Source organism: Dermacentor variabilis, chromosome 2 (assembly GCF_050947875.1).
Source record: "Dermacentor variabilis isolate Ectoservices chromosome 2, ASM5094787v1, whole genome shotgun sequence".
Taxonomy (NCBI): domain Eukaryota; kingdom Metazoa; phylum Arthropoda; class Arachnida; order Ixodida; family Ixodidae; genus Dermacentor; species Dermacentor variabilis.
The window spans coordinates 42913495-42930218 of NC_134569.1; the positions used below are offsets into that span (position 1 = coordinate 42913495).

General features: G+C 44.5%; 1 protein-coding gene across 2 annotated transcripts in view; it reads left to right on the forward strand.

Moving 5' to 3' along the window:
• The window catches only part of LOC142571708 (uncharacterized), a 163134-nt gene that overhangs the window by 131776 nt on the left and 14634 nt on the right, over positions 1–16724 (forward strand). For both annotated transcript variants that reach the window (XM_075680251.1, XM_075680252.1), the window contains exons 5-6: positions 2536–2712; positions 12598–12672. In XM_075680251.1, coding sequence (XP_075536366.1) covers positions 2536–2712; positions 12598–12672 — 252 coding nt within the window. The remainder of the gene's footprint in view (positions 1–2535; positions 2713–12597; positions 12673–16724) is intronic.

The window sequence follows — 16724 nt, forward strand, 5'->3', positions numbered from 1 at the left end:
ATAGATTGATCCGCAACGTTGATGATGGATGGCTAAGGTACCCAACAATAGAAGCAGTTGGCCTGTGTAAGCTTGTATGCACCTTCATCACCAAGGTCATGAAGTGCTCAGACGTGAGACGAACAAGCAGGCTCTGCAACACCTTGATGTCAGCACTACTTCCTCATTTCACACAATTTCCGGCGCTGACTTGTGAAAAAGAGGATCGCAACCATGCTGAGGACCTCTGCAGAGTATTTTTGAGCAAGCTCATAAGACCATTGTTGACGAACTGGGCTAGCAGCCTGAATTCGACAGTGGAAAAAATTTTGCTTACACATAAACCTCTCTTGAGGAAAGTTCTGCGCTTGTAACGCTTTCAGATTCTGTGTACATGAACGTTGAAATGAAAAGAAAAACTGGACTCGACCTACTGACTTCTGGCTTTATTGTCTTCTTTTCGACCATTGATGTAGGCTAGTAGTGCCCATTTGCAAAACATTTCCCGCATATACCCGTGAACCGGCTGAACTATAATGCAGTACATTTCTGCATGTCCAGAAATGCAAAACAGCGTTAATCATCGGCTCTAATTGTGGACCAGACTGATCAGAGTTCGGACTTCTTAAAACGAGCATTTTTATGCTAACCAACTAATTATATTCAACAAGTTAATATAGCGGATAACCGGCTTCGTGTGTGTCAAACGCTCGAAGAAGCGCACCTAACATAGGTGACTTCGGACACAAACTGTCGCTGACAACTGCAGCGATGCTGACGTACTGCTATCAGTAGCAAATCGTCAGTTGACATTACCATTCATATTTTGTGAAACACCGCTACACAGCTCTTTATTGGAACAAATCAAGCGCTGACCACGTGGCCGCGGCGGGCGGAGCACAGCTCTCCCCCCGCAACTGTCCCGGAGCAGTGGCGCTGCGGCGGTGGCGGTGGGAACTAGGCGCGTCACGCCTCTCTTGGCCGACGTGATGGGCCGGAACCAAGTGCGTTCCATTAAGCGGCCGTGGCTCATCATCAACATAATTATCTTTCTCACTGAGCTATTATAGACCATTCTTTCTATTTATTTATTATTATTCTTTTTGCATCTGGTAGGTTCACTTCCTAATGTCATGAGTTTACATGTATGGTTCACACTTCCTGTGGGTGCCCTATCATGTACATTTGCTTTTACAACAAAAGACACTTCATTGTCCCTTGAAAAATACCATTCTGGTGTACAAAGATGCCAGAGTTGTGAAAATATCAGCACTTGTTTGTTCACCTAAATGTCTGTAATTTTTGCAGCCATGCATTGGGTAAGCTTACTACATTTGACATTTTCAGTAACACTCAGTGTATTCATTTGTGGCAATTGGGGTACACTGCTGCATCACCTCTGATATGTGAACGGTGGCATGCCTGTGTTAGGTACCTTTTGTCCACGAGTCATTTTGAGTGTAAAATAGGTCAGAAACCAGCATAATTGGTATAGTACAGACAGCATAAGCGAATTCTCTGTGTGTTATCCGCTGAAGACTTGAAGATAATGGATACATACTATCTAGACTGACTTCCAGTTACACTGTTATTTACATTCCAGTGTTATCTTTGCCATGTGTTTAAGTATAAGTCTGATGCTAACATGTACAGTGATGTATATTTCAGTGTTATCTCTGTTAGGCATTTAAGCGTATGCTCACTGAGGCTTTCCAGGGCAGCATTTCCAGCTATCACTTCGTACTGTCAAACTAGACGAACTTAATTGCTCTAGGTATTTTCATTTCTAGTGTCATAAGCATATGAAAGAGTGTGAACACTTGACTTTCTGTACATTTTAACTCATACTTAAATGTCTATATTTTCGGAGGTACTCAAAACATGTATGATTTGCTTGAACCATCTCTCCTTACCTTAGTCCCTTAGTGGAAAGCATACCAGCATGCAGTCACTTGCTGTGCTCTTATTTACTCCTGACTACATATTGAATACCACAGAACTTAATGTCTAAGAGGTGTTATCTTTTATATAATGAATGTTTAACTAAAATATTTATAAGCCTGACTGTAGCAGTTGCAGCCATAGGAAACATATTTTCAATGTGAGAATGTGAGATTGGCATTTAATAAGTTACCTATCTAAATATGAAAAAATAAGGCTGTTTTTAGAAAATATTGTTTTATTTATTATATGTTCATTTTGCTAGCTAATACATTTTATCCACATTTATTTTTGGCATGGTGTTGTGCTGAACCACGACATGTATTTTTGATTACATGATGTCCACACTATTATGGTGGCCATAGTGCATTACATGTGATTACGGACTTAAACAGAGACAGCATTTTGTCATCCATCTTCTTGCCTTGCCTTGCCCTGTGGTGACTCCTAGTGTCAAGGCCCTTTAAAGAAGTACCCCTGTGGGACATATGTGGGAGCACCATGGCAAAAATGCGATAGTAGTATGCTTCTTGCAGTTGCAGCTACTTAAAAGCGAGTGAAACATTTAAATTTAACTTCCTCTATGTGACTCCATGCTTTGTTATGGCCGTGCAGACTGCCAAGAAGAAGTTCCTGATGTGGGCGTGTTGTCGGACTCTAGTGATTCGAGCAACTCTACTAGCAAGAGCTCTGCCAGCTCAGACTCCAGTGACTCTGAACATGAGGATGCTCCACCGACACCACAGAAAAACTCTTCCTCTCAGCCTTCCCACTCTTCCAGGGGTCCTCATGGTGGGTCTCTGACATTGTTTCTAAAAATGAACTGAATTCTGGGCTTTTACATGCTAAAACCATGATCTGATTATGAGGCACACCCTAGTGGGGGACTCCAGATTAATTTTGACCACCTAGTGTTTTTTTAATGTGCACCCACTACACAATACAGGTCTCTTACATTGTCTGTCTGCTCTTAATGTGCATCGATTTTGTTACCTTATCATTTGTCCCTGTCTGGATGGGCTGTTGTCAGATTAGTCACATCACACCAGCTAGCCCCAGCACCAAATTTTATAGTGTAGATTTAGGCGTAGTGTTTGTCAAGTCTGGCACCAAAGGTAATCAACTAATTACATATACAATCAGAGGCAATTAATGCACTTCTGCATGCATTGCATATCAAGTTGTATTTATCAGGAACAGATGAGGGTTCGTGCAAAACTTTCATTGTAACATGTTACAAATTCATCTATTCTACGGATTATCGCACAGATTGATGGGGAACAACTAGATGAATGACGTCATTTTTCTAACAGTGTGTCATGTTCTAACTAAAATTGATAATCAAAAAGGGGTAATCGTCATAGTACATACATAAATACTTACACAGCGCAAATATGAATTTCTATGATAGTTCAGTAGTTCAGCTGGTGCTTGCAGCTGCTGCATGAATTGTTGAACTTATCTCATTTTAGCTTCAAAGACTTTCGATGGACATCAGATTTCTGGCAGAAAGTGAGTATATGAAACTGAGACCATGAGCCCAGTAGAAGTCACATTTAAAAGAAAGGTCAGCAGGAGCGCTGACTACTGGCAAATTTTATTTACTCAGAAAGAACACACACAGTTATATAGAAAAAGTAACCTCCTGGCATCCCTGGGTGGTCATCAAACCACCAGACATAATCGCTTTGTCCCCTGCAAATGCAGGATTATGCCCTAATGGGGGCTTACTCCTGGGAACACTCTAACCCTAGAGGTGGAGGAAAGCGCCGACTGAAGCCTGCATGGTCGTCATGTCTTGACATGAAGCCTATATGCAGACAGGCTGGCACTATCCTGTGTTGAACGATGCTCACTCTCCCACACTCACAGGAAAAAGAATGTTTTGTGCTAGGACGCTAATGCACAGATGGTGTTGCATCTCAACATGGCCAAGGGCATTAATTAGATGTTTATAGAGAGGCAACCCTACCCATTCATCAGCGCCTATCCAGAAGTCAATGAAGCGTTGACGCCGACTGTTGACGGGTCAACAAAAGACCCCTCTACCTGAACCTGACAACCTGTACTAATTGATGAAAACGGCCAATGTCGAATGCTACCATGGGAACGGCTTCGACCTCGGATTCCCAGGTTGCTAAATATGCAGGGATCAAGGTACAACATCAGAGGCGGAGTTCGGCAGAGTGGATATCATGGGCGGCATGTTGCGACCAATTTTATGATTGTGATTGGCTGCGATACAGTCATCAGATTCCCTAGTCTAGTCACCTGGGGGAGACGACGGTATTAAAAGCAGAGACTTTTGGCGCAGTGAGGAGCTGGCGTGTCCTCATCTGAACTCGGACGTTTAATATGCTCTTACATGGCCTAAGGAAAACAGCGCAGCCCTGGTAACAAGAGCCGCTATAGCTTTTCTCCAAGCCACTGGGCTGGACGCACGGCTTTAGATATGCCACAACTCTGTGAATTTGTATATACGCATCTCTTCCTTATACAATCATCATTCATCAGCCCTTTCCCTCCCCGTCCCTTTTCCCCAGTGTAGAGTAGCAGGCTAGAGCAAGTTATAGCTCAGGCCGACCTCTCTGCCTTTCTGTAAATAAATTTCTCCCTCTCTCTGCATGGAGTGGGTTTTCCGTATCTGGAGACAGTGTGAATAATGTAAAATAACCCCTTTTTCCTTCATTTCTACTACCGGACATACTCGTCGATGGGCTTGGTGGATTCTTGGCCCAAGCACCACCTCTAGCTGCAGCAATGGACACCAATGCATGCAGGCACGCTTGGTCATGTTTGTTGCTGGAAAAATGTCAGAAGTGCCTTCATTGTCCAAGCGATAATTTGAAAAGCTTTGCTTCAGTTTCAGCCATGTAACATAAATGTTCATCCCAGAGGCAAGCCTAACAGTGCCAAGTTCAACAGAAACAACAGTTAACCATAAAAAGCCACATTAACACAAGAAGACTCAGGGATACTACAGGATGCAGTCAAACACACTTACAGTCGAACCCGACTATATCAAACCCCTTTACATCGAATTGTTCTATATATCGAACAATTTCAGGACAAGGTATAGTTACAATGAGTATATATAGCAAAAATTCCGCTTACATCGAACAAAAATTGCAGCGACTCCCGATATATTGAATGTCAAGCTGCGGAAAAATGCCCCCAAAAGTTGGCTTTCCCTCGTGGTGGCGGGGAAACCCGGCAGCACGGCTCTATCCAACCGCTCTCCCTAACGTGACCACGCTGCTTCAGACGAGCTGTCGACACCCCCCTGCAAAAAATGATCCTGGCCCGCCCGCAGCGCTTGCTCAGACAGCCAATCAGAGGCTCTTGTGCCCTCGTCGTGCAAAATGGCGGAAGTGCGAGTTGTCTGTGTGCCTTGTGGGCCTTCTCCCGCAGTGTTGCTGTGATGAAGCGGCAAAATTTGCCTGTTGTCTGGAAGTTCGAAATCATAAATAGGGTCGAACGCGGTGAGAAGTCGGATGTGCCCCCACAGCGTGAATGATTCCGAGGAACACTCTCAGGACGACCTTGAACAATAAGGGGGAAATTAGGGCTAAAGCGGCCAAACTCTCCCCTTGGTGCCCATGGTGCCCGACGCGTACGCACGGCCGTGTACGAGTTGTTCATCCGAAATTGCTTCAGCCGTGCCGGCTACCATGTGCTAGATGATGACTGTAAATTCAGATGAATGTAACGAAGCCATTGCCGGTGTTGCCGAAGTTTGGAGTGAGCTGTCAGAACTTCCGGAAGCTGTTGACGAATCAACGGTGGACGAGTTCGTGAGTGCAAATGATGGTGTCGCGACCACAGGAGAGCCCGAAAACGAAGACTACATTGACGACATCCTACCGAGCACAAGTGAAATTGGGCGCAATGAGGAAAGCAACGACGGTCCTTTGCCCACGTCCTCCGAAGTGATTGGTGCGCTCGCACTAGTCCTGTGCTCTTGCGCGAATGCAGAAGGTTGCGGCCTCAGCTGCTCAGACTCCTTAAACAATGTGGAGAAGTGCGTGCGTCGCTGGCAGCGAAATTGCCCAAGCAGAAGAAAATGTAGGACTATTTCATGCGAAACTAAGCTAGTGCTTTTATGACATCCAATTATTTAGCAGGCTTATATCGAATTATGCTCCATATCAAACTGATAGGCATTTTTTTGCGAGTTTGATATAGCCGGGTTCGACTGTGTAACAATATTCAGGTGCTGCGAAAATTCCATTGTTATAACCGATAATTGTTATAACTGGGTTGCATGAAAGAAGTCAAAATAGGGGGATGGCAGAGCTGTTGTGAGAAAACTAGAACGGCAATGAGGCCGGTGCCCCTCCCCACCACTTTCCTCCATCCGGCTGCTGATTGTGTTCACTCGTTTAACTGCTTCCTGGGCGCTCCAGTCACGTGTAACAAGTCGCCACTGTGAGCGTTGAGGAGTGGCACTGCTATAACAACTGCAAAGAGGGGTCTCAGGTGGCATGCGACATGCGAGCTCCGCTGAGGCATCGCTTTGGTGGCCCCAAAAGGGGCCTTTGAAGAAATGCAAGAATGTTGCCACGGCAACCTGTCAGCTTGAGAAATGCAGAAGAAATTCTGAGGCGAGATTCATAAGCATCTTGCCGGGGTACTACTTCTCACTGGCTTGCACGAGAAAACCCTGTGTCCGTCAGCCTTGCATGCATACGCGAAGCTTGCTAACATCCTTCTCGAAGGCATCCAGGCGCTCCACGTAGTGCAGTGGAAGGTTCCTTGCGAAAACGAAGCGCCAGAGGCATTGAGTCATCTGCCGGGCCCCCTGTGAGGACAACGTTGAGGCAGCCTGCCCTACCGTATCATCGCTGCCATCGTCGCAGTCGCAATCTGATGCATCATCGCATCATCGGTTAGAGACACTTAGTTTCCAAATCTGTAGCCGTGCACTTTCTTTCCACCAGCAACATTGTGCATTGCCCATGACCAGCGGACGAATCAGCCCTCTTCCGTTTCAGTGGCGAGTCAAATGAGACAGAGAAACCATGTGGCTAGGAATTATTTCAATGCAACCAACAAAGACGAACGCGAGCGATTAAGCTGTTTGCAGAACTGTGCTGAATAAGGAGCCAGCGAGCAATCTGGGAGCAGCTCAGTTGGCGTGGTTCATTCATGTTTCAGACGGTGGCGCGGTATAGAGCTGTGGGCACAGCCCATTCGTGTTCGGAGGGGTGGAAAGGCGATGGGAGAGAGGCACGTGGAGAAGGCTGGAAAATGAGCAGGCGGCGGCTGTTGTTGCAGCGTCGTTCAGCGGCTCGAATTTCTCGTTTTCTTTTTTTCTGTTCAAGGATTTCACTTTTCACTGCCTTTTAGCATGGATACCCAGCAGCCAGACTTCATCGTTATAAACGATAATGCGGCATCAAGGCATTGTAGTAAGTGGGTTATTTTACTATGGAAAACTTTAAAAAGTTGTCGGTGCAGCAGCTTCTGGTTGTTATAACCAAATATATTGTTAAAACCGGGATAGTTATAAGTGGGTTTGACTTATATGCATTGTCAGCAGTCATGAATTCAGCGGGCTAAGATATTTTGTAGGAATCTGTTGCTGGGGCACATTTTATTTTTTTCCAATCCGTGGAAAATTACAGAGAAGAAGCCTCTGTACGTGTGTTCTAGCAGTTTTAACCTGCTTAGTTCCAGTATTGGTTTCATTTTCAGTTTTCATTATAGAGTTACAAATATGAGAGTGTTTGTGATGATTTGTTACAATGAGCGCACTTTCTTGTAGCCCTATCCATTACATTAGAAATGAGGCTGACATATGCCAATCCTGCTGGAAGACAGGATTGAATGGCACTTCAGAAATTCGCTGTTAGGCAGGTAGGCATCACATATCTAATATGGCACCATCGTAACATAACAACATTTGCACATAGCACGATATGACATGCTAGCTAACTATGGTAGTCAGTCTGTATTCCTTCAAAATTTTCATCCAAAAATTCAGCCAGTGCATTTGCTTTGCTGTTTTCCTTTCATTTCTCATGTTTCAACATTATGTCGCTTGGACCTATGTAGTTGTGTTGACTGCAATTGGAAGTAACGTAAGCATTGTAGACTCTACCCTACCCAGTTATGCGCCGTCAAGAAGCCCCACATCTCGCACGATGAGAGTTATGTCAACTAATGCTCAAAGCTTCATGCCAAAGAAAGAAACACTGGAAACGATCATCATGGATGATGACACTAACATTGTTGTTATTACAGAGTCATGACTCAACTCTGATATCGAGGACCACAAACTTCTGATATCGAGGACCACAAACTTCTAAACGACACATCGTATACCGTTTATAGCCACGATGGAACCGGTCGTCGGGGGGGTTGGGTCTTGGTATTTGTTAAACAATGGCTGGTATATTCTCGCTTATCTACTGAGGGTCACCACGAGATCCTTTGCCTCAAGATAGTACTGCCGACAAGCACGACCATACTGATTTCTTTTTACCGTCCTCCTGATTGCAACATCTCATTCACAAACGAACTTAATTCCATCATATCCGATCTAATCTCCCATTTTCCTCGTGCTAATTTCGTGCTTTGGGCAACTTCCTCGTGCTAATCTCGTGCTTTGGGCAACTTCAACTTTCTGGATATTGACTGGGAAAACTGCATCACTAAAGCCTGTGCATCCAAAGATTTCCTAAAAGTAGTTCTTATGTACAGCCTTAGCCAAGTAGCTACCAGACCTATTCGCAGTACTAACATTCTTGATTTAGTTCTTACTACCTCAGTCCCCAGCAGCTGCGAAGCAACTGACCACGGCGGCGGTCAGACCTGCGACGCAGCAGAGGGTGCTAAGAATCACTGGCTCTTCAGGGACGGCATGGCCACAATTAATACATGACCGGGGTTGTTGGAGAAGTATGGGAGAGGCCTTTGCCCTGCAGTGGGCGTAACCAGGCTGATGATGATGATGATGATGATGATGATGACAAATAATGAAATAATTAATTCTTTACAATATAAAGGTGTTAGCGATCACAACATTTTATTCTTTAACATAGCTATAGAGCTTCCTACCCGCCAGCCATTTACTAAATGCATCCGAGATTACAATAAAGCGAACTTTCCTGAAATTAACAATCAGCTTGAATCCTCCTTTGTAGACTTCCATCAGTCAGCCTCTTCCAGAACAGTTGAGCGAAACTTGTTACTGTATAAACACAAACTTTTGTCTTTTCTTGATGCTCATTTTCCTCTTGTAAGTATTCGCGGGGATGCCGACAGACCCTGTTGATCGAACAACCTTAGAAAAATATCTAGGGAAAAAAGTGCATTTTCCGCAAACTCAAATGGCGCAACAATCTGCAAAAATGGGGAAAATACTTTACAGTATTGCGGGAATACACAAGTTTGCTGAGGCAGTCTAAACGCAAATATTTCCACCAGGACCTGCTGAGCATTCTGCGTGACAACACTTGCAAATTCTGGAACTAATTATCACTCAAACGTGCTTCATGTCATAGTATTGCGTTAATCAACTCGGGTGGGTCTCCTGTCCCAGTGAATCAGAGTCCCGATGTCATCAACTTTTATTTTTGCTCAATCTTCACTAATGAACCTGCTACTAATATTCCTACGTTGCCATCTAATCACTATTCAGGAATGCCGGCTGTTATTATACCGTATTTACTCACATAATGATCACACTCGCGTAATGATCGCACCCCTGAATTTTGTCGTCAAAATTCGTTTTTTTTGTTTCCCGTGTAATGAGCTGACCCCGAAGTTGCCGCAGCGATATGTCGTGTGCCAAGTCCAGCCAATAATGATCACGCTTACCATCTGTCAAGTGCTACGTGGACGACTTCAAGACAAACCAAGCGGTCTGCACGCATCAAACATTCTTAAGCAGATGCCCCATTTCATTTCTTTCATCGCTTTCCGCACGTCCATGACAAAAAAGCTACAACCAAACTTGCATTTATTATGTGTAGGCTTTATAATGATTGTGGTCAACAACAACAACTACAAAAAAGGCGCCTTTCGATTCTTCTCGTCTGCACTCGTGGGCCCACGCAACAAATCGCGAGTGATAACGATAGCAGCCACGTTTACACTGATACATTACAAGTGTACCCTATTCATGTGCCAACGCTTGTAACGCAGCTAAGATATTCACCCACCCTTAGCGGAAACGTGCCGTATTAGGCCCGCCATGTGTTCCTATGTCACTGGCAACTAAGCGCGCCCATCTGTTTGTGTCCTCTCAAAGTGGACATGGCTACGTTATTGCCGCAAACTTGCCGATATTAACAATATTATTCATTACTGATACGGAAGAGACTGTTTGAATGCACGTAATGTAGTCACAAGAAGGAAAAAAATAGCGTTCGGTGCGTTCGGTGCGTTCGGCTTGCTCTGCCGGCCGCCATTTTTGTTTTGGTGTCCCGCACTACACACAGCGGAAGCCACCTATTTGTTGACCTGTTGTCATCCCGCAGCAAATGTGGGATGAAAAAAAAATTTTTTTTTTCTGGAAATTTAACTCGCGTAATGATCACCCCTGAATTTGTGTCAATTTTTTGTGACAGAAAAGTGCGATTATTATGCGAGTAAATACAGTAACTACTCAAGGAATCTCCAATGTAATCAATAAGCTTAAACTTTCAAGTGCGCCAGGCCCAGACAGCCTAACGGCTAAAGCCTTGAAGGGCACCAAATCGCAATCGAGCTGCTTCTTGCAATTGATTTTCACTCAGTCTATTGCCTCTTTCACTGTTCCGAACGATTGGAAAATTAGCAGTGTTTACCTATACACAAATCCGGTAGCCGTTCCAGTACATGTAATTACCACCCTATTTCCTTAAGCTGCATACTTTGTAAACTTCTAGAGCATATATTGTACTCCAGCATTGCATCTCATTTAGGCAAGCACTCTTTTGTCTTTCCCAATCAACATGGATTTAGATGAGGCCTCTCATGTGAGACACAGCTGTTCGAATTCACCACAGACCTTCACCTCCACCTTGATTCTCGTTTTCAAACCAATGTTATCTATCTTGACTTTGCAAAGGCATTTGATATGTCACCCATCATCTTACTGTAAATCTTGCTTGACTTAATCTTGACCCCTTGCATTGCCCTGGATTGAATGCTCTCTCACAAACCGCTCACAACGCACTTTCATCGATAAATTCAAGTTGTCAAGTAGTCCAGTCTTGTCAGGTCTACCACAGGGCTCTGTGCTTGGGCCTTTTTTGTTCCTCTTTTTAATAATTGACCTCCCTATCAGCATTCTTTCATCAATCTGGTTGTTTGCTGATGACCGCATCCTGTATCGGCGCATATCCTCCTATAATGACCAGCTAATACTCCAGGAAGACCTAAGAAAAATAGTAAATTGGTGCTCTCTTCGGCTCATGTCCCTCAATGTTTCCAAATGGAAGTATACATGTGCATAACTTGCAAGCGGGAAATCATTAACCACCAGTACTCTTTTAATTCTACAGCCCTCACTCAAGTTGACTCTTACTGTTATCTCTGCGTTACTATCACTAATCAGCTTACGTGGTCTGCACACATAACACAACTTATAAAGGACTGTTCTAAATCACTTGGCCTCCTCAAAAGATAATTTTTCTGTTTCCTGTTCCCGTACGCAAGCTCGCCTATGAAGCGTTCTTTCGGACTAAACTTGAGTATGCCTCAGCAATTTGGAATGCTCACCAGACTTATCTTATTAACTCGCTTGAAGCAGTGCAGAATCGCGCAGCACATTTTATCGCTTCAAACTATGAGTGGCATACAAATATAAGTATCATTAAATCATCCCTCAGCATCCCTAGTCTAACACTTCGTAGAAAGATTTCACAATTTTCCCTTTTCCTCAAACTGTACTATAATTTCCCACACCTCAGGAACCCTATTCTACTTCCACCCAACCCACTTCTCACCATCTGTTTAACTACCTGAGTCTACAACGCCTGCATGGTACCTCTAATGCCTTCAACAAATCTCTCTTACCTACTGCTATTCAACTGTGGAATGCGCCACCCGACAGTATAGTAAATGAAAGGGATTCAGATAAATTTACGCACCTATTGTCATTTCTTTTACACCCTTAACCTACCACTACTGTGCTGTTACTCTAACGTCTACTTATTTTTTTAAATTGCTCTGTTATACTGCCGGTTTGTACATTATCTTTTGTTTTGTTTTTATTTTTTCTCACCTATCGTCTTCTAGCATGTATACTAAGTTTCGTTTACCGCTGTATAAAAAAAGTTAACCATTGTATAATAATGACCATAGTGTTTATTCATGCATTTGCCCCCCCCACCCTTATGCATTACCCTGAAAGGGGTCCTTAAGGGACAATAAATGATAATGTAACAAAGCTTTCTGAGCCAACTTGTCATGCATTGACATTAAGCAAATGATGAGGAACACACTTCTTTCATTTGAAAGCGTTAAGCTCTTTATCACTTGCTGTCTTTGTGGTAAAGATAGAAACTGTATATATGTACAGTAGCTCAGGCATGTTAGAATTTCTGCACCATTCTTCCAACTTTCAGAGAGTTATATGCAGCTAAGATGTGATGCATCACTATGCAATATCTTCTTTGTTTTCGTTATGTTCACTGATGTCATTGCCTTAATTTTTAACCTGTTTTCTTCTGGTTTCTTTTACAGCCACAGTAAATGGAACAAATGGCCAGCACTCCAATAATGCTTCCTTCTCAAGCATGCCCAGGTTTAGCCAACTGAGTCAGTACTTCTTTTTTTTCCTTCCTTCAACAATTTTCTTATGAAAAACTGGAAAACTTATGAAAGTGTGTTTTACTTTTCTCATGACTTGGCTTTCAACCAGTGCTGTGTGCTACATGTGCTCAGAGACATCCTCTCAGTACTATGACTAAAGAGCTCCTACAATGAATTAATCCAAGTCGAGCAGTTGACGTGCGGCATTTGTTATTAAAATTTATGTTTGTAAATGGTAAAGATAGCTGAGCATAAATAACTGGGGGTTCAATGTATGGTGTGTTTTAACGATGACTGTACTCACGTACGGGGCAGAAACCTGGAGGCTTACGAAAAGGATTCTACTTAAATTGAGGACGACGCAACGGGCTATGGAAAGAAGAATGATAGGTGTAACGTTAAGGGATAAGAAAAGAGCAGATTGGGTGAGGGCACAAACGCGAGTTAATGACATCTTAGTTGAAATCAAGAAAAAGAAATGGGCATGGGCAGGACACGTAATGAGGAGGGAAGATAACCGGTGGTCATTAAGAGTTACGGAATGGACTCCAAGGGAAGGGAAGCGTACTAGAGGGCGGCAGAAAGTTAGGTGGGCGGATGAAATCAAGAAGTTTGCAGGGACAACATGGCCACAATTAGTACATGACCGGGGTAGTTGGAGAAGTATGGGAGAGGCCTTTGCCCTGCAGTGGGCGTAACCAGGCTGATGATGGTGATGATGATGATGTTTCTAATAGTTTAAGGTGAAACATTCAAGGCAAAATTAATATCTTTACTGGCCATTATTTAAAGCAGTGTTGGACATTCTGACTTGTATAATCATCATTGATGATGTATTTAAATAACAAATTGTTCTAAGCAATAATAATTTTAGAGAATGTGTGCCAATCTTAGAATAGATGCCAGTCACTAAAAGTGTAGCCACTTAGGTATCTCAAGTGTAGCTCCAGTTTTTAGATGCCTGTCTACAAACTTGGCATGATATGCATGGGTGTTCCACTCATTTTCTAAGAAGGTTTTCACACTGTTAGTAAAACACCACTACCACGCACCCCTTTACCATGTCTTCTCCAGGACGTGCGACAGTAGAATCTAGAATAGAAAATGTTGCCCTTTGATTGCTTTTCCTGTTGCTGCCGCAACCTCTGGAATGTGGGTCAGCATCGTAGACACATTGCGTGGAGCAGTGTTGTGAACTTTTAAGCTAGCAAGTCGCAGCCCAAAACACTTCATCTTCAGAAATAAAGCATTCAGTGGTGATGATGATGACGACTTACTAAAATTTTGTCTTTTTCGTGTTTTGTTATTATTGTTTGTACACATTTTCTTTACTGTTATTGTAATTTGGAGCATAGTTTTAAATTACTTCCTTGGTGGTGAGTCAACTGTCGGGATGTAAAAAAAAAAATAAACTATGGTGTCTGCCTGCATGGGTGTAGTGACCTTGCTGAATATTTCGGAACTTAGCTGCATCTACAGTTGACTTCTTAGAAGATCTGAGGCACTGAAAATTGGAGGCAATATACGGGTGAGAAGGGTGATGTGTATGGAAAGTTGCAAGCACGGGGGGGGGGGGGGGGGGGGGCGAGGGGCACTCTAGCGATGCTACATTACCGCAACATTAACATTACAAGCATACATTAACATTACATTACAAGCTACATTAACAAGCAATATCTATGAAATTTTCAAGAATCACATCTGGCAAAGCATTATCAATGACGTATTGGTAAAGCCATATTCTGCATATTGTTACGGAAGGATGAAAGAAGGGAGAGGACGAAGAAGGTTGGAGACGCTGGCTGCTACGTGTTGTTGGTGGTCAGTCATCTTAGCTATTCTCACTCATCCTGTATATATATTGTAAATGTAGTCTTTCTATACTCCCAACTTCCCCGTGGCATATTGGTGGGAGCTGCGAGGTACCACGGCTGGAAACGGTGCTCCGCAGTGGACGTCGCATCACCGTCCGCACTATGAATGACAGTGAGCACGCGGGATCAACGTCGTTGCCGCCTCCAACGTCACCGTCGCCAGCTACATCGCTGTCACCTTTGGTTGTGGTTGTGCAACCCAAGGATCCTGGAACTTTCTGCAGGTCCGATGGTGCCAATGTCGAAAAGTGGGTGGCTATATATGAACGCGTGAGTGGAATCAACAGATGGGATTCAACGCTAATGCTAGCTAACCTCTTGTTCTACCTCAGAGGCATGGCAAAGGTGTGGTACGAAAACCACGACGAGGAGCTAACCAGCTGGGACCAATGCAAACAGAAGTTGACAGAGTTGTTTAGCAAACCAGCTGGCCGTAAAATTAACACAAAGCAGGAACTGGCCTCCCGTGCCCAATCCCCCAAGGAGTCCTATGTCTCGTACATCCAGGGTATGCTGGCACTTTGTCGTAAAGCCGATCACGACATGACAGAAGCAGAGAGGGTTGGACACGTGCTTAAGGGCATTGCTGACGATGCCTTTAATCTGCTCATGTTCAAAAGCTGCTCAACAGTTGATGCTATCAATAAAGAGTGCCGACAATTCTAGCTGGCCAAAAGCCGACGCGTCTTGCACCCATTCACCAGACTTCCAATACTGCTGCAACGTCGACCTGTGAAGATCAACCCAAACAGCAGCATGCATCGCCATCAGAGGACGTGGTGCAAATCGATATGAACCAGATGCGATGGCGCCCGCAGCTTTCTGTTCGCGTATCCCTGATGCTACCACTTTTTCCGTTACTCTCGTATAAGCCATCGTTCGCCAGGAACTTTAAAACATTGGTTTACATTCTGTATGTACTGTCGCCAGTCCCAGAGCTAACGAACGCCCTTCTACTATTTTCGCTCCACCCCGAAGCTTCTCTCCACGTTATCGCAACCCGACTGAGTGGAGAACTGTGGACGACCAGCCGATCTGCTTCACCTGTCGCCACATTGGTCATATCGCCCGATACTGTCGCAACTCGTGGCCCTCAACACCTCGCACGCCGACCAACCTGAGCCGTTTTGTTGCAAATGCCCGCAATGTTCCGCCCACTGCCGAGTCGAACAGGGCCGACAACTCTGCTAGGAACACATGGTACAGTCGCTCACCATCACCGCGTGGACACATGTCTCGTTCACTACAAACACATTGTCCATCTTCTCGTTCGCCGCAGCCACGTCGCCTTTCGTCCCCTGTGGCGTTTGGCCGCACCCTTTCAGAAAACTAAGAAATGCAGCCCTCGGAGGTTGTGCTGCACTGCCTACTACTGTAGCAAATCCTCTGTCTGTTCCCACAAGGGGAAGTGTAATAGACGTTAAAATAGACGGCGTTCTTATCCAAGCACTCGTCGACACTGGAGCCCACATATGTGTGATGAGTGCTAGCCTACGTAGACATTTAAAGAAGGTCGTAACCCCAGCAGCTGCCTGAGTGCCTCGTGTGGCCGACGGCGGGTTGCTGGTTGTTCTTGGAATGTGTACTGCGCGTTTAACTATAGCCGGCCGCCCCACTTCTGTTCTCTTTGCTGTGATCGACAACTGCCCTCACGACATTATCCTTGGATTGGACTTTTTATCCACTCATTCTTCTCTCATCGACTGCGCGACCGGCGTTCTTCAGTTGGAACCCCCTCAACTTGCCGATGCTCCGAGCACTGCCGCACCGCACTTGTGCTCGCTTCACGATGTGCGTCTGTCACCTGAGGCAGTTACTTAAGTCACTTTGACCACCCAGCCACAGGTTCCTGACGGTAAATATGTGCTTCGCCCCATCATCAACATGCTTTTGAACCAGAACGTTGCTGTTCCGCATACATTGGTCACGGTTACTAATAACGATGTCGTTTTACCGCTTCTGAATTTTAGCCTGTGCCCTCAAGTGATTCCGGCCGACACATTCTAGGCCAGCGTTTTTAGTGGTTCTGAATTTGACATTGAGAGTCTGAATGCCGAGAGTGGCTTATTAGTACCAATTGCAGCTCACACATCTGGTTCCTTAACGGATGACTTCACAAAAATTATTGCACCTGACCTCACGTCTGCACAGGCCATGGACATACGTCACCTGCTTGAATCATAC